We start from the raw sequence: 18,448 nt of genomic DNA, 5'->3' as shown, positions 1-18,448 counted from the left end.
CACACACACACACACACACACACACACACACACACTGGGCTTGTGTACCTTTTCATGCTGTGTTCTGTTAGTGCATGGGCCTTCCTGAGTTCATTTCAAACCAATTACCACTAATTCTTCATTTGAATTCCAAAATCCAGCAAGGTAGCTAAGATGCAGGCTTTTCCTGTACTCATTTGATGACAAAGCATTCCTGAAGAGGTGGGAGGTCAGTCTCTGTCTGCTTAGACTGTCCACGTAGCCGGTGACAGAAATAATTATGTGTTGGGCTAAGGGCTGAGGGCAGCTGCGCCATGCAGGTAGTTGGAAGTGTAGATAAAGTCTTGGTAAAATCCAGAACTAATTCTGCCCTTCAAAATATAAGTGGCTCTCAGTTCCACTGTTGATTAGCTCTTTTTATCCTTCTGTGTCAAATGCATGTGGTAAGTGGTGAAGAGAAATTGAAACTTCACTTAGGAATTTTGAGCCCAGGTCTAAGACCTGACTGACTTCCCGTGTTTTGTTCCCAGAAGCCCCATGTGTTGGGATTATCCTCCCTGCATATGGAATCCGTCAGTTGTCCTCCCTCAACCTTCACTCCTTTTTAGTTCAGTGCTGACCTGCTTTCTAGCCTGCAGTACAAGGTTTAACAGGGAGATGACGCAGTAGGTGTATTCTCACTTGCCAGTCCAAACGCCTCATGGGCACGCATGACTAATCTGACCCTCAGAGAAATCCCAGGCTAGTTATATGCACCCTTGCTGTGCTCCCAGGGCTGAATGAGAAGGTTGTATCCCACAGATGTGTGGTCAAGCCCCTGAGACTCCAGTGGGACCCTTGGCAGAAAGGAATGTCACAGAGCAATATCTGACTATTACAGGGAAATGCACACTGGTGCCATTAGGTTCCCTCCCTTCTACTTTCAGATTTCAGCCTAGATTCCTGTCACCAAGTCCCGGGTGAGTTAAGCTGCCTGGTGGCAGAGATTCGAGCTCTGAGAGAACAGTTGGAGCAGAGCATTCAAGTGAACAACCGTCTTCGGCTGCAGCTGGAACAGCAGATGGATCATGGTGCTGGCAAAGCCAGTCTCAGCCCCATCGCTGTTGGCCAGAGCTTCCCAGACAAGGCAGAGCCAGCAAACCTGCACCAAGGTAGGGAAGAAGAGGGGAGCCAGAGCCCTCTGCTCTGGGATGTCTGTGGGATGGGACAGTCTTGCTGAACCCATCAGTGAGGGTCAGACAGAATCTGGGGATGTTCTGAGGCCTCCCGAGTGACAGCCTGGCAGTTAAGATCAGGCCTGTCTCCACATTCTGAGTTTGTTTCTTACAAGCCAACATGCAGCATCCCTGGACTTGAAGCTCAGGGCACAGAGGTAATTACATCTGAAGCTTACTTTGTTTTAAATGCTCAAGTGTCTTACTCTTAGTTTACTCCACTTGAAAATGGGGCTTATAAAAAATATAGCCCGTATGGTTTTCTATAGTATTAAATAAAATAATTGTCAAAGGCTTGAAACAATAAGGATTGATTCTTCGTATTTATGTAGTGCTTTGGAATTTACCAGTTTCCTCGTATATACAAATTTTTTGAAATAGAGCACTTTCCCCTCTTCTGTATTTCTCATGAGAAAATTGAATCCCAAGACAGTTAGTAGGCAAGCAAGGGTCACTGGGTCTAAGAATCAGGATCAGGACCAGGTGCCTGAGCTTTGCTGTAGTTACTAACATCCAGGGTGATGGCCAAACTGCTGAACTGCACCCTTTGCGAACCCATTCATTCCACGGTAAACTATTTGTTTTCTCAGTGCCGTGTCAAGTATTCTACTGAGCCTTTCTCCCGGCCCTTTGTTAACATGTTAACATCTATATTATGTACATCTGTGCACATTTGCATTTCACTTCCAGTCATGATATCCTACTGATTTTTTCAACTAGAAATGACATTCTCATGAAACATTCACATCAACAGAAGAGCGCACACTAGGTGTCCTGCTGCCTCCCTGTGCTGTGGCCTATGAGTGCTGGTTCCAAGGTTGATCTTAGGCTAGGCATGGGCTGTGTGGCTCAGTGTGCAGCGTTCTGGCAGACCTGACACAGTGGCTGTTTCATTCCTTAGGCTCTGCTGCCTCCCCTCCAGTGCGGGACGTTGGCTTGAATTCCCCAGCCATGGTCCTCCCCAACTCTTCTTGCTCCGCTCCTGGCTCAGACCCTGCCATTGTCACCAGGACAAACAATGGTAAATACAGCAATGAAAGGACTCAGGTGATGATGGGAAATTATTGACGCAAACAACCTTCAGTTGGCTCTCTGAACCTGCCGCACCTGTGCCTAGAGATCTTTCTCAGTCTCGTGCTATGCACAGTCCTCTGCCTTGGTTGCTCTGTCATCGCCCTGCCCTTGAGCATGGCTCCTGTGTTCATCATTCTTTACCTAGAAACTTACGCATTAATAGTATTTACCCTGACTGTTGAGAGATGTCACAATATCTTTTCTTTTTGCTGTGACCAAGTTTCCTGAGAAAGCAAAGCAGGTGAGAAAGGTTGCTTCTGGCTCACCGCTGCAGGTTAGACTCCACCAGAGCAAGTGAGTCACAGGAGCTTAAGGGACCTTCTCCCATAGCATCTGACATCAGAATCAGAGAGCCAGGAACGCGTGTATGCTAGTGCTTAGAGCCCCTGCCCAACTCTGTCAGGCTCAGGATAGCCTGTCTAGAGAACAGTCCTGGCCACAGTTAAGATGTGTCTTCCCACATAAGTTAATGCCATCAAAATGAAACTCTGTCTGGTGACACTACCACAACCCAGTAAAGATGTGTCTATCAAAGTGATATAAGAATGATTATACAGAACACGGAATGCTCTGTGGACTCTGCCATCCTATAGTTTTGAAGGCTGACTTGCTCCTTGCCTCTTTCATTATCCCCTTGGAGTTGGAACTGAGGTCGTTATCATATGTAACAATGGATCCTACTTTTGCTTCTTTGTCAGAGCTAAGTTCAGATGATTCTGCAGCAATGAAGAACCCTCCCAAGCTGGAGGTCGATGCTACTGATGGCCCATTTGCCAATAAACACGGGAGACACGTCATCGGCCATGTTGACGACTACGATGCTCTACAACAGCAGATTGGGGAAGGCAAGCTGCTGGTCCAAAAGATACTGTCTCTCATGAGGTCAGCACGCAGCATCCCTGGGCGAGAAGCTCAGGGCACAGAGGTAATTACACCTGAACCTCTTAGTTACTCTCGTACTCTGGCTGCACCTTCTTTGCGAAGTCCTTACTTCTAGGCTTCCCATCTCCCAGCAGCCCAGAAGTGGCTCATGTTTATCCCACCCAGGCCCTTCTCTGTCTCCTGTTTTCACTCTGCTACAGAACAGACTGACTTGATATTTTGACCAAGAACTTCAGAAAACCCTGAACTTGATGATAAGGATGCTGGCATACAGCCCTAGCTAGGTAGATTAAAGTCAATCATGCGGACAGGTATCCATATGAACTTGCATATGTGGAAGGGAGCAAACCTGATAACCCAGGTTTCCCTGTTCAGACTGAGCAGAGGAGGGGAGGCAGCCATCAAAACTCTCCAGGGAGCTTAGTAGTTGAGAGGGAGTAGGCACCAATGAAGAAGTTGTTTGAGAAGCTGGACACTCATGGGTGCTTGCAAAGAATAGCCTCATCTACAAGGACCCACTACTAAAGAACAAGATAGAGTTCCCTGTTGATATGCACAATAAGGTACCATAAACACAGTGTGAGGAGCAGTCTGTCCTCTGTGGTTGCATTACAGACATGGAAGGTACAATTTCTTAGAGGATGTAACACAGGGATGAGTTTTGAAAGCTTGTAGGGCATCCTGGGGGAAGACTCTAGACAAAGGGACCAGCTGTTCCAGAACTGTAAGGGAAAGCCAGGGTTTCCAGCAGGCCTATCTCCTGTGCTTGGTGATGCAAGGAAACTTGAGCCCCATGCTTGGAGCAACAAGATGTCCCAGTTCCAATGATATTCACGACTCCCTGTCTTCTTTCCCCAGGCACCAGGTAACATAAGTGCCCATGAGCTTCGGAGCAGTGCCAAGGCTCTGAACCACACCCTAGAAGAGTCAGCATCCCTCCTCAACATGTTCTGGAGAGCAGCCTTGCCAAACGCTCATGGTCCTGTACTGGTAGGCAAAGAGGTAAGAGGCTGTGTGTTTGGCTGGTTAAAAACCGACTTTTCTATGCCAGTATGGCCCTACCCTGCTTCTGACTCCTTGGGTTTTCCTGATGGTCCGGGGTTATATGGCAAGGAGGGATGGGCAGAATCTTTATGGAGCATCCTGAGTCTCAGAGCCACCGTGGCTCAGTCACTGCAGCTCTAACACGTTCATTTCCCACCCTCCAACACTTGATGAGACATCAGAGAGAAGGAAAGAGTATGGGAGGCAGACAGTCAGCCTGGACATCCAGACATTGCCAGGTCTTGTACCCTGAAGTTTGGCTGAGCTGGTCAAGAGACCCTGTTAGCCATTTGGCACACTTCATCCCTAAGGTGCACTGACCGAAGGCAATAGAATGAACACCATCATGAGCAAATGGCCTCTTTCAGCCATGCTATGGGATCTCAACAATCTTTAGTTTGTGTCTCTGGGTCAGGCCTGGGAAAGCCAGCCACCTCCTGGGGTCTGCTTGTCTCTCAGGTGGGCTATGGCCGGCAGATTGGTGGACAGAGGTATTTCAAGATCTGTCCTAGACTCCAGCTGCAGATGACTGTTACTGATGTCTTTATGGACCCAGCTGTGCTAATCCAAGGTGCTTTCACATCTCCATGGTGGCAGATATTTGCAGACTCCCACTGTTCTCAGGCCAGTCCCACCTCTTCAGATATAACATCCCTGAACTCCTAAGTCACTCATGACAAGGAATTGAGGATTTTCTACCAGACTAAACAGAGCTCTGGCTTGCGGTTGAGATTTGGTGTTGGCCTAGAACAAGGTTCTCCCCAGCAGGCTTTAGCTTCCCTCCCCATTTCTGTCTGGTGACCTGGTCCTCAGCTGTCTCCTGCTGGCATTAGGGGAGTTTGTTTGGTTGGTTGGTTTTTTTTAAAGATTTCTTTATTTTATTTATATGAGGACATTGTCACTGTCTTCAGACGCACCAGAACAGGGATCCTATTACAGATGGTTGTGAGCCACCATGTGGTTGCTGGGAATTGAACTCAGGACCTCTGGAAGAGCAGTCAGTGTTCTTGACCCCCTGAGCCACCTCTCCAGCCTACTAGGGGAGTTTTAATGACAGGAATTCAATACTAAAGGTTGGGAAGATGGCAGCACTTTGCTGCCAAGTCCAGGGTGTGTTCAGCCTGGTGACTGTTGTCTGAATCTGTCTCTCTTCTTCAGGGACAACTGATGGAGAAAGAACTCTTGGACCTGCGAGCCCAAGTATCCCAACAGGAACAGATCCTTCAGAACACTGCTGCACGTCTGAAGAGGGCCAACCAGAGGAAGAAGAGCATGGAACAATTCATCGTGAGCCATCGTAGGTGTCCCTGGAGGACACGTAGCCGGGGGTGGGGGTGGGGGTGGGGGTGGGGGGCTCTTCCTGACACTCAGTCTTGCAGCAGATGAACAGTGACCAGAGGGACTGGAGGGACTGAGAAGTAAGGGTGGGGATAGAGGGGGAGTAGCTAGCAACAGGCCACACCCAGTAGCTGAGACCATGCTTTAGGGAGTGCATGTGCCCAGCAAGCCAGGCTCAGCTGGTAATTTGCACATCTGAGGGGCTGTTTTATGTTTCCAGTGACTAGGACCCATGATGTCTTGAAGAAAGCACGGACTAATTTAGAGGTAAGGACAACACTGTAGCTCTGAGCCACAGAGCCTGCCCACCACTCTCATCCTGTCTGTGATGCCCCTGGCTAGCTGACATTCTAAGAGGTTTCTGGTCCAGTGTAGGGTGTAGTCCCTCAGCAAGCCCCACCTCCCTCCCCTGCCCTTTCTGCTTGCCCTCATCTTGTGTCCTCTCTCCCTTTCTCTCTTGTTTTCTGTCCTTTATGTGGGATGGGTAGGCCAGGAAATGGAGTGCAGTTGCCTCCTCTGGAGGGCAGAGGCATTTGGGGTCTGCCTGTGAGACCTATTGTGCACTCACATTTCCTCAGGGGCTCCATAGACAAGAAGGCAGAGTAGAGCCTTATAGACTGCCCCCGCTGCACTGTGAGGTGGGAAGCATCCTTGTCTGTAAGGATCCGAACGATCCTTATCTTGGCTCACTGATGCAGAAGGAAACCTGAAAATGAACACTGCCTCTTGAGGGGGAAGATGGCCAATCTCTGGCTGGTTCTCTATCACAAATGCTAAGTGTGGCTGGCCTCTTCCCCTGGCAACAGTGTGGGAAAAGACTTGGTGCAGATGATGTGGCTTAAGAATCAGAAACTATCCTCTGAGGATAGACTTGCTGCTGCCAGCGCAGCTGAGCCTCTCCTCAGGCACTTCCTAATCGCATCTGCTGCATCTGCCACAGTGCTAAGGCCCATGCAGAAAGGAAAGGGGGCTGGGCTGTGATGCAGTACACTCTTTTGTCTTGGTCTAATTTCCCTTCATTCTCTGACAACTCCTTTCTTTCCCGAGCCTCTGTAGCACAGCACTTACGAGATTGCCTCTGTGCAGCCATATTCCTGTCCCAGCAAAGGTAACCCAGCAGTCTTTGTGACACTGGTCCAGCCTGCGGACACTTTCCTCTCTGTTTCCTTAGGCCCCTGGGAAGGCTCTCAGCACTGGGCCTGTCACTAACTGCCTGTGTGGCTTTGGCTGGCCCCTTCATCTCTGTGATTCTGCTGTCCAAGTCTGTCATGGTAGATCTCAGCTCAGCTCACCTTCTCACCTTCGGGGCCCTGCTGGCTCCACCCCTTCTCAGATAACTAGGACATGCACTTACCAGGAGGACTGCCTGTTGAGGGTCTCTCCTCCTGCATGGGCTCCTCTCTTGCTCAGCACTTCTTTCTTGGGAGATATAAAAGACCCTCTTGGTGTCTGTTTGCTTATTTACTTCGGACTACTTGGTTTGGAACATGAACTGGCTCCTGCAGGGAGCTGGGCAGGGTCTGGCCACTCAGTGTACAGAGGTATAAGCCGCAAGAGTCCAGGAGTGGGAAAGGCTTCCATCTAATCTGGGCTTCAAGAGCTTCTCCAGGCCAGCACTCCCACCCCGACTCGCTGTGCTTGCTTGCCCTCCTAATCAGGCTCCTGGCTTCAAGCAACGTGTGCCTCTCACTTCAGCCTCCAGCGGGGCCTGGACACTCATGCTAACCAGGTTTGTTTTCTTCTTGTCTGCAGATGAAATCCTTCAGGGCTCTGATGTGCACTCCGGCCTTGTGACCCTTGCCTTCCAGGAGCCACGTAAAGGGCGGAGCCAGAGGTCCTTAAAGGAGCAGGAAGGGTGGGCCTGCCCACCTCTTGTGCAGCTGCCTATCTGCTGAGGAGTACCTGGTCCACTCCTCCTCCTGCTGGAGGTCCACAGAAGGACCGAGACATGTCCACATGGGACAGGCAGGAAGGAAAGTGGTATCCTGGCAAGCAATGACTATGATTAGCCAAGGCCCACTGGGCCCAACACTAAGCAAAACTCACATAGACTGTGTAGAAGCCCTCGTGGCACTGCTTCTAGACAGCCTCCGAGGCACGGTGCCCACCTTATTACAGTTCTCACCTCACCATCTGTCCTCAAGATAGCCAACTCAGGGGAACTAGGACCTCACCGCCCACAAACAGGATGTGTGGTCCCAATGCCAACGCTCCTCAGACAGTTGTAAAAGCACACACCATTGAGTGGCACTGCCTTGCCGGACATTGTTGGCGCCCACCAAACTCCCCTCACAGACCCACTCTTAAGCCAGGCCAGCCCTATGGGCCAAGCCCGGTAGTATATTGGTCTCTACCACCACACCAGAGGTCTTTGAGTCTACACAGTGAATGGAACATGGTAACTTCTAGGTGCCCTGCGCTTAGCCTAGCACCTTCTGTTTCTTACGTGATCTCAAGTTGAACCGACTTCCTTAACTCTGCTGTCCCCTGTAATCCTAACTTCCCTTAGGGGAATTGGGGGCTACTGGTGGCCACATCATGCCTATTGAATGTCTAGCGTACAGCACAGCAGTGCCTCTTTTAATAGCATGGGCAAGGCATGTTCTGTACTGAAGACTCCGTGCCTCCACAGTGCTCATCAGATGTGGGTGTGTGTATAAATGTATAATATAGATTTATATATGTTGTTATGGCTATGTGTTGAAGGCCAACATGATGTGCAGACCGATGGGTGAGAAGATGCTAAGCAATCTTTCTGATGGCTATTAAAGCAAACTGTGTATAAAGAAATTATTTTCCTTTGCTTCTCATTTCTGTACCAGTTCCCAGAAAAAGGATATGGAATATGAAAGACATGCTGCCACCTTGTGTCCCCCGCAGTGTGCACTGTATCTCAGAGGGTGTACCAGAGACCCTGAGTGTGAATCCTAATCCCCCCATGAATTCCACTTCAACAAGATGAAATAAACAGTCATGATCCAGGAAAAACTCACCAAACTGTAGGCACAAGTGTGTGTTGGTGGGAAAGGCACCACCCACAGAAAGAAGGTAGGCCATAGAACAGCCACAGTAGGAGATAAAAACTGCAGTTCTTCTTAAGGAAGTTAGGTGTGAACACATCTCTGATAGTGAGGAGGGGAACGTGTTTACAAACCAAGAAACAGCAGTCCATTTCAACAACCCTGAAGTTCAGTCTTCACAATTACAGGCTCCACTGAGACAGAGCAGCTGACAGAAATGCTTCTCTGCATCCTAAACCAGCTTGGTGCAGACAGTGTGACTAGTTTAAGGAGACTGGCTGAAGTTGGCCAAACAATCTGCTGATTGAAAGAAGAAGAAGAAGAAGAAGAAGAAGAAGAAGAAGAAGAAGAAGAAGAAGAAGAAGAAGAAGAAGACGACGACGACGACGACGACGACGACGAAGAAGAAGAAGAAGAAGAAGAAGAAGAAGAAGAAGAAGAAGAAGAAGAGAAGGAGGAGGAGGAGGAGGAAGAGGAGGAAGAGGAGGAGGAAGAAGAAGAAGAAGAAGAAGAAGAAGAAGAAGAAGAAGAAGAAGAAGAAGAAAGAAGAAGAAGAAAGAAGAAGAAGAAAGAAGAAGTAGTTGAAGTTGTAGTAGTCGTAGTAGTTGTTGCTGTTCCAGATCTTGTGGAGAATTTTGATGACACTTCTAAGAACGAGACAAACTGAACTGAGGCAACTTCTGAAGGATTCACTTTCAAAAGCTATAGGAGATACTATTTTAAATCATGACTACTTTTAAAATTCTTTTATAGATCTGATAAGATCTAGATCTTTAATATTCTAAGCCCAAACCCCTTGGACATGTCTACTCTTTTCAGTTTTTGTGTATACACAATTTATTCTGTGGGGCAAATTAAGCTGAAGAAGCCTGGGAATGAAGTTTGGAAAAGAATTAATAAAAGTCTTTGCCTAAAAAAAGAAGGAGAAGGTGAAGGAGGGAGAGGAGGAGGAGTAAGTGGAGGAGGGGGAGCGGCTGCAGGATGGGGAGGAGAAGAGCAATCATTAAGAAACCCAGAGGCAGAGCTGGAGAGATGCTCAGTGGTTAAGAGCACATACTGCTCTTGAGAACATGTTTGGTTCCCAACATCCAAGTCAGGTGGCCCACAACTGCCTATAACTCCAGCTCCAGGGAGACCCAATGACGCTGATCCCTGCAGGCTCATGTGCACATGCCACCCCCACTCCACATAATTTAAAATCATAAAAATAAATTTAAAAACCCAACCGAATGCAGTGGTGGCACACACCTTTAATCCCAACACTTGGGAGGCGGATTTCTGAGTTCAAGGCCAGCTTGGTCTACAAGAGTGAGTTCCAGGACAGCCAGGGCTACATAGAGAAACCCTGTCTGGAAAAATCCAAGCAACCAACCAACCAACCAAACAAACAAAAAAGCCAACCGAACAAACATCAGGGGCTGGAGAGATGGCTCAGAGCTCGGCATTAAGAACAATTGCTTTTCTTGCAGAGGACCTGGGTTCAGTGTCCAGAATCCACATGATGGCTCACAACCACTCACAGTGCAAGTGCAAGGGATTTAGTGCTCACAAGGGTGACCCACTCTCTCCAACTAGGCTCTACCTCCAACCCTTTGCTGCCTCCCCCCAGAAGCCATGAAATTATGAATCCATTGAGGAGCCAGTCCACTCATGATGTCAGAGCCCCCTGACCTAATTGTCTCTGTAACTGCTGCTGCATCCAGCGCTTCACTGACCTCAGTACTCTCAATCCAAGGACTTGGAAGGGGAGCTGAGCGAGGCATTGGAAGAGATGGGGTGGTTTTCATCAGAGGATGCAAAGCTTCAGTTTCACAGAATTGAAAGTTCTAGAGACCCAGTGGACAGCACTGGGGCTACAGCTAATGTTTTCCACTCAAAATATGCAGACGTTAGGTCAAAGTGTTCTCAACAAATATACACGATGCAACTGAAAGGATAGACCTACTGGGCTGGAAGATGGCTCAGTGGGTAGAAGTGCTTGCCAACAAGCCATGATAACCTGGGTTCCATCTCTAGGACCCACATGGTGGAAGAAGAGAACTGAGTACTTCAAGTTATCTTTGACCTCCACAAATGTGACCATATGTATACATAAATAAATAAGTAAATAAAGGGAATAAAATGTCAGACATACTAATAGCTCACGGTAGCAATAGTTCATTGTGTATATGCATGTCAGAATAGGTATACTGCCAATATATACAATTTCAATATAAACCTTTCCAGGATTGGTAAATATTGACAATAGCATCATCATATGAAGTATATAGCCAAGATACTGAGTGTGGCATTTGGGAAGTTTTAGTGTGCTTTTTAAAAATATCCATGGCCTCGGGCCAAAGATAGGAAGAGGAAGAGGAGGAGGAAAAAGAGGAGGAGGAAAAAGAAGGAAGGAGGAGGAGGAGAAGGAGAAAGAGAAGGAGAAGAAGAGGAAGAAGAAATGCCATCCCTCTCGATTTTAGCTTACTGCTTTGTCAACCTTTGACTCCTATAGGTCCCCAGCATGGAAAGGCCACACCACCTGTGCTTGCACGGTTGGAGCCCTGCAGTCAGCTGTCTGCCTTGACCCTTGATTCTGAAACCTTAGCTGCTCTGACCTCATGGTCCACACTTGTGTAAACCCTTCCCCAGTCTTTCACTTGGGCTCACTGGTCCCTGGTCACTTAGAGTTACCTAGAACCCATCATCATCTAAGCCAACCGCTGTGAGTGAGCCTTTACTCTCTTACAGTGCACTCATGAACAGACTCTGTCAGAATGCTACAGCTTCTATGCAATACATGCATTAACCATTTTAGAGATGCCAAAAAAGAAGAGATGATTCGGTTCCTTGCCCACGGCAAGGTCAGCGTGTGGAAATCTGGAAAACTGCTATTCTTAGCCCAGACTTTATTCATTCTAATAAGCATCCCATATGACGCTCTCCTTCCTGGGAGGCCACTGCCTGCTGCCCAGATGCTAAGTCACATCAGGTAGGAAGGCAAGAGTAGGAACACCCTAACCTCCTCCCAGGGTATTTCTCCTCTCCTCCTACTCAGTCAGGACTGGTCCTTGAAGGCTCCAGATGCAGTGGACAGCAGGAGACCAGGACAAAGGTCCCTTTCCTGGTGGAGTACCATGTCTCCTGGTAAAACTACCTCCCCCTCTCTCTGCCCTACTCTCCCTCTCAACTGTACTGCACTGCTTTCCAAGGACTCTACTGTACTCCTGCACCGCACTCTCTTCCTCCTGTGCTGTCTCCCCTTTAAGTAGCTTCCCTTTCCTCTCTTCTTGTGAGAGTTGGGCATATCCTGTTTTGTCAATATCTTTCTCTGATTTGTCACTTTTTCTGCCACTCAATTAGACAGCAGGTGGAAGGAAGAGTGGTTTGGGAGGGAGACGAGTGCTAAAGGAAAATAGGAGGACAAGTGGATGGGGTGGGGTGGGTGTGACAGGAACAGCAGCGAGTGTGTGGAGAACACTATTTTCTCGTTAGGTCCAATGACCTGCTCCCTACCACCACTCTGAAGATGGCATGCCAAGGACACAGTGTGATGTATAGGAGCTGTGGCCTAATTTTTTTGTTTTTTGGGGGGTCGAGTGTTGACAACTCTCATTCTCTGTGAGTAGCTCGATTTACCCCCTCATGGAGTTTCAGCATGCAGAAGCTACACACACACACACACACACACACACACACACAGTGTCGCACCCTGCGGGTCAGCAGCATGGAGGCTGCTGGCACCAGGAGGTGGGAAAAGAGAACATAGCTGAGTACACTTCCTTTCACCTTCATCTCTAACAAGGGCGACCACGGCTTTGCTTTGCTTTTTTCTTTTTTTCATTTTCTTTTTCTTTTCTTTTCGAGACAGGATTTCTCTGTGTCGCCCTGGCTGTTCTGGAACTCACTTTGTAGACCAGGCTGGCCTCAAACTCAGAAATCCACCTGCCTCTGCCTCCCAAGAGCTGGGATTAAAGGCATGTGCCACCAGGGCCCAGCATCAGGGTTTCTTTGAACACGCCCCTAGGCGGGCTTTCTTGAGAACTTGCCCAAGTAAAGTCACATTTTGTGCGCTGTCCCCAACTGTCCGCCAGTAGGCGCCCATGCCCTTTCCTCGGGGACTCCTCGGGCAGAGAAGATCTCTGTGGTTGTGAAATTCTTAAAATTTTAAGAGTTGACTTCGGGGCTGAAGAGATGGGAGCACTGACTGTTCTTCCAGAGGTCTTGACTTCAGTTCCTAGCAACTACATGGTGATTCACAACCATCTGTAATGGGATCTGATGCCCTCTTCTGGTGTGTCGGAAGAGGGCTACAGTGTACTCATAGACATTAAATCTTTAAGAAAGAAAGAGAGAGAGAGAGAGAGAGAGAGAAGAAGAAGAAGAAGAAGAAGAAGAAGAAGAAGAAGAAGAAGAAGAAGAAGAAGAAGAAGAAGAAGAAGAAGAAGAAGAAGAAGAAGNAAGAAGAAGAAGAAGAAGAAGAAGAAGAAGAAGAAGAAGAAGAAGAAGAAGAAGAAGAAGAAGAAGAAGAAGAAGAAGAAGAAGAAGAAAAGGAAGGAAGGAAGGAAGGAAGGAAGGAAGGAAGGAAGGAAGGGTTGATTTTTGCCTTCTTTGGCAGAACATTGCCTGTTTGGGGTTCACCCAAAAGGTAGCGCCAAGAGAACACACATTCTTCCCCATCTTCTCCCGTAGCCCTTTCTACGTTGGCTATCACTCCTCCTCACCACACGGACTGTCACAAAAAGAAAGTATGTCAAGGAGGACAGAGGCTGGACCCGAAGCAGTGGAGAATGTTACAAGGGGAAGGCAGAAAGGACAGCACGTGGAAGCAGAGATAAAAGACTCGAAAAGGACTAGAGGGCGGGAGTGGGGATAGAGGAGATTGGAATCCAGTAAAGTCCAAATCCTGCACCGAAAATCATCAGCGGCCATTTGAGGGTAGGAAGTGGACAACTACACAGAAAAAGCAAGGCATGCTTGGGGCTAGAATCTTACATCAGAACAGAAAGCTCCAGCAACGTGAAGGGTTGGAGCCTTGTGATAGCCTAAAACAACCTTCTTTGCGCCCTGTCCCCCAAAAAGTATTTGTTCTCATTCTGGGAAGGACAAACAAGAACAGTCAGTGAGTGTTGTGTTTTATAAAAAGAAAGAACCAGGAACATGTTTGGTAGAGCGTGAGGTACGGTGAGGTGGAAGGGGGTGTCTCTGCGGGCCTATGCTGAGACACCCCTTCTCCTTCCGGTGAGTTTATTTAGGCCTCGGGGAGGAGAGTTGAGGGGGTAGAGACAGTGGAGAGAGCGGGGGGAGGGGAATGGGGAGAGAAGGGTCGGAGAAGGAAAAGAGTAAAAGGGTACGAGAGTGGAGAATGAGGGAGGGGCAAGCAGCCCCTTTTATACTGAGTCAGTTGAACCTGGCTGTTGCCAGGTAACTGTGGGGCGGAGCCTAAAAGGAATGCTGTCAAGAGGACGAGGACGAGGACTAGGACGTGAGCCCGGCAACTGACAACTGCTTGAATCCAGTCTGACAAGGATAAGTGCTTGGGGAGGAAATTCTTGAAGGCGGGAGTGAGGTGGGGTGAGGGGTGGATTTGCATATCTACAGCCAATCAGAAGCTACTCAGGGCTGTGATTCCATGGTGTAAAGGTGCAGATGTTAGACTCTGGGTCCAATGATCCGTGTTCAAATTTCAGTGTGGCCTTTTCCTTTAGTGGAAACCAAAGCGGCTGACTCTTACTGTGAAATGCCGTTCTCAGGAGAGCGCCATGGAGAAAGTTGCTGGCCAGTACATCTTTGCAGAGCATAGCAGGCATGTGCTACAGTGTACATTATATTGGTCAAGTGACTGTGTTGTTTGTACTTGTGGAATGCAGGCCGTGGGAGTGAAAGGGGCTCTCTCATCCCAGACTCCAGCACGCTTATTTCAAGTGTCCTCCTGGGACGGCTAATCTTGGTGTCAAGGAAGGCAGAGCCCCATTTGGGAAGATGCCTAGATGGGATTGTCCGTGGACGTGTCTGTGGATCATTTTCTTGATTGTTAAGTGATGTAGGCTCACTGTGGCTGACGGTTCATACCTTAGTTATGTATGCTCGGGCTGACTAAGAAAGATGAACCAGAAAAGGAGAGCAAGCCAGAAAGTAAGCTTTTCTCCACAGTCAAGTTCCTGCCTTAAGTCGAGGGATGTCTTGACTTCCCTTGATGATCTGTGAAACGAAATAAACCCTCTCCTCCGTCTGTGAACAGCTCTAGAAGGTGACAAGTAAGGACAGATCTGTTAATCAATCAAAGTGACTTCATGGCTCAGGCAAGTTAACTGCTTCAGGCTTCACTTTCTACTCTGTTAAATGGAAACAATGAAAGTATCTACCTTGTTGAGTGGTGCTACTCACATAAAATAATGCACACACAATGCCACTCTTGATATGTCCAGAGTCTATTGGTCAGAATATTTTATCCCAGCAACAGAAAAGCAAACTAGAACACCCTCGAAATGTCTGTTCTGGAGCAGGGTGTCCCCCAAACCCTGTAGCAGAGGATTATGCAAAATATCCCCTAACTATTAGCTACACTTTTCTACCAGTGTCCCAAGGTATCTCGTACAGAGATGGGGCAAGTAAGGGGCTCCAGAAACTTCTGGAGAGTTTTCTTTTTTTTTTTTTGTCTCAGGAGGAGTTGGCCTGTATCATTACTTCAGATCTGGGCCCCCGGGTCAGATTCCATAGGGGATGGGATGTTTACCCCACAATTTGGAACCAGAGCAGAAGCCAGTCACTATCCTCTGAGTCTTGATGGATGATATGAAACTTCACCTGTAGCAAGAGGACTCGGTGAGAATGAAATTAAACGCTGGCGATTGGTGCTGAAGCCACCACCCAGAGAGGGAAGCCGGAGGTCCCAATGGTCGAAGACTGTTAAGTAAGCAGAGAAGTTTACTTTCCTGAGAAACACCGACCCAGCTCTGAGCAGCTGAAGCTTTTACCTGCGGTAAGGAGACCTTTCCATTCTCGGTCTCCAGATTACTAGGGGAAGGGGACTCCGCCAGTCTTCCGCCCTCTTGGCCGAAGTATTGGGACTTTTTTTTTTCTCTCCCCCACCTCTCTCAACCACCTCTGATGGGACCTCCCATTTCTTTTCAGATCCCAGCCTGAACTCTCTAAAACAGCAGTTATACTTTTCAGTACTTCGTAACTACCCAAAATTTCAACCACAGGAAAACGATTATTTCAATTTCTCCAGGCGCCTGCACGTGAAGGCTATGTAAACCTTCCTCTAACATTCCCACGGCCTTCTCCAGTGGAATTTTCCTGGGGCAGAGTTCTGGCAGAAGGCAGCTGCAGCGGCTGATTTCAGACTGGTGACCCGGGGAGGAGCCACCTGGGGCGCTGCGATCCAAACTCAGCTCTTTTGGTCTCAATTGAGGAGACAACAGCGGCCTCTGCTGGTTTCAATAGAATCTCAGAAGTTCAACGCACTGAAATTGCTCAAACTCAAGACCTAGCTAAGAGCTAGCTCGATTAAATTCCCTTCATCGTGTGCAGGAACAGGAGATGGAGCCGCGGGTGTGTCTGTAGCCAGGACGCGGTACGCTGCCTTGCCGGTGTTGAAACCCTTTCGGCCCCAGCTCACCTGAAAACGTGGCCGACCTGAGGGTCGTGGAGCCGCGATGTGACAGCGAGCCCCCGGCCAGGTTGGTCGCAGAGGACAGGATTTTGCGATGTGTTCGGGCTGCTACGATGTGGATTGGTGTCTCAGAGCTGAGAGATAGGACGCAAACGCGGCGTGCAAATGACTTAGAGCAGGAGTGAAGACAGGGCCTGCTCCCCTTTCCTTCCTTCCTGTGCTAAGCCAGGGCTATGAACAGAAAGAAAATGGATCCTGTGTGGAGTAAAGAGAAAGGTCCCACCGAGATTTGAACTCGGATCGCTGGATTCAGAGTCCAGAGTGCTCACCATTACACCATGGAACCCTACACACAGAGATGCTCTGACTCACAATAGGTGACCAAATCCATTCTCCGCCTCCACACACCCCACGATTTCTTCCTCAAGCATTTTTTTCTACAGTCAGGATGAGCAACTTAATTAACAACCGGAAGAATTGTACGCAATCAGGTTCGTTCTGTTCAGCTCTTGGCGTGTGGATCACTTACTAGTGGGGTAAGTAGGTCTCAGAGAATGAGAAAGTGGATTTAACGCTTTGGAATCAGGGAAGTGCACAGCCGTTTATTCCTGCATTGCTGGTCTCTTGTCCTGACATACAGTCCCTTGCGCAAGCGCTCCCCGGGCCACCCCCGAAAAAGGTTTTATTTTGCTTTGTAATTTTTCCCCCTCGTATTGTCCAGAAAGCTCTAATGACTTCTATCCCGATTCCCTCATTTCTCCTCCAGCCCCCACCTCTGTTCTGCTTCTTGGGTCCTTGTCCCTCTCTTTCATGCTCTCCAACCCCCGCGTAGCACAGGCCACAGGTCATTGGGAAGTTGCAACCATTGCATCTCTGGTCAGAACTCAGTAGCGTCTGTGCAGGAGACAGGGTGAAACGATCCGAGCAGCCCTTGGGGCTAGGGCAGCATTGGCCAGATTCAGAGCTGAGGACCCGGTGACACTTTGCTAAATCGCCTAGAACTGCAAAGCTGTGCTTGAGCACAGTGTGCCTTTTAAACTGGTGGCGGTTCCTCTCAGCGCCCCCTCGTGGCTACGTCAACACGTATACAGAGCGGGACCAGGGGACCAGTGAGGCCTGTGATGCCATTAAGATGGGGAGAAAACTGGGTGACACTTGCCACTTTAGAATGAAAAGGAGAGCAAACTACAGCTGAGATCTATGTAGGAGAGAGATATGAGCTTCCCTCCTGGTGCCAAGTGGTAGTTGAGAAAGCATCTACATTTTAGTATTCAGAATATGGGTGGTTTCCAAACATAGTCCTAGAGATCACAGGAAAAAGCATGACTGTGTCATAGACCTTCAAAACTGCTGCAGCTAGATCTGCAAATACCCAATGGCACAGACTCTCCCACCCAGACCTGTGCACAGCCAACACTGGGCACTACTAACTCTTTTTGTTTTTCAAGACAGGATCTCTCTGTAATAGACCTGGCGCTCTGGGTACTTGCTTTGTAGACCAGGCTGGCCTTGAACTCACAGAGATCCTCCTGAGTGATGGGATTAAAGGCATGGGCCTTTAATAATCATCGAATAGAGGACAGAGTTTTCGAGTCTATGTGGCAGTAGACACGGAGCCCATGGATGGATTTTCCTCTTAGACTGAGTTGTATCAGTCAGTTTCGATAAGTGCTAAGGTTTGGATTACAAGTCTTCAATACCCCTTGCTTCTCCTATGGCTTATGTGAGGCCTAGGCTCCAGCACTTTTGAGGAGTAGACCCAGGACCCTAGGGATCTCGAGGGCACGAATCTCATCAAGGGAGTATTAGGAAATGAAGCCTGCTGGGAGAAAATGGGTCAGTGAGGGGCAAGTTTGAATGGTGTGCCTTGTGCAGGTCTCTTTCTCTCCTTCTCCCTCTTCCCTCAGCTCTCTGCCTCTTGATGGCCACGGACTGAGCATCGCCACAGGGCCATGTGTTCCCTGCTCTGGCATGCACTGCCTGCTATAAAGATCCTGCCTCACCTCGGGTTGAAAGCAAGGGGCCAACCAACCATGGGCAGGAACTTCTAGGATCATAGACCAAAGAAACCTTTCCATGCTTAAGTTGCTTCTCTCCCCAAAAAAGTTACAACGGGGAGTTACAGCTGCAGTTTTTAATCTGGTCAACAGTGGTTGCCCTGGGGCAGTAGAATTCAATTTTTCTCAAAGTATTATTTTATTATATGAGTGACTTAACAAGAAGAGATTCATGTGTTATGTTCAAAAGGAGAAAGGGAGAAAATAAGGAAAAATAAGAAAGATGGCTCAACTGTTCCCAAA

At 48.4% G+C, this 18,448-nt stretch overlaps 1 protein-coding gene and 1 non-coding gene across 9 annotated transcripts in view; one reads left to right on the top strand and one right to left on the bottom strand.

Moving 5' to 3' along the window:
• LOC110291038 (myomegalin) overlaps positions 1 to 8,324 on the top strand; it is a 198,945-nt gene extending 190,621 nt beyond the window's left edge. For 3 of the 8 annotated variants that reach the window (XM_029475076.1, XM_029475077.1, XM_029475070.1), the window contains 8 exons: positions 906 to 1,130; positions 2,095 to 2,214; positions 2,966 to 3,192; positions 4,008 to 4,151; positions 5,352 to 5,490; positions 5,752 to 5,798; positions 6,588 to 6,639; positions 7,284 to 8,324. In XM_029475076.1, coding sequence (XP_029330936.1) covers positions 906 to 1,130; positions 2,095 to 2,214; positions 2,966 to 3,192; positions 4,008 to 4,151; positions 5,352 to 5,490; positions 5,752 to 5,798; positions 6,588 to 6,639; positions 7,284 to 7,426 — 1,097 coding nt within the window. In that variant the 3' untranslated portion in view covers positions 7,427 to 8,324. Of the gene's footprint in view, positions 1 to 905; positions 1,131 to 2,094; positions 2,215 to 2,965; positions 3,193 to 4,007; positions 4,152 to 5,351; positions 5,491 to 5,751; positions 5,799 to 6,578; positions 6,640 to 7,283 lie in introns of all 8 variants that reach the window. The other 5 variants (XM_029475075.1, XM_029475072.1, XM_029475071.1 and 2 more) reach the window with 3 other exon arrangements.
• Positions 8,325 to 16,422: 8,098 nt separating this feature from the next.
• Trnaq-cug lies at positions 16,423 to 16,494 on the bottom strand. Its single transcript has one exon. It is a non-coding gene; the product is annotated as a tRNA-Gln (tRNA).
• Between the last annotated feature and the right edge of the window lie 1,954 nt (positions 16,495 to 18,448).

The sequence above is a fragment of the Mus caroli genome, chromosome 3 (genome assembly GCF_900094665.2).
Source record: "Mus caroli chromosome 3, CAROLI_EIJ_v1.1, whole genome shotgun sequence".
Classification (NCBI taxonomy): domain Eukaryota; kingdom Metazoa; phylum Chordata; class Mammalia; order Rodentia; family Muridae; genus Mus; species Mus caroli.
Note: the sequence above shows the minus strand (reverse complement) of the source record. Positions and strands in the feature narration are given on the sequence as shown.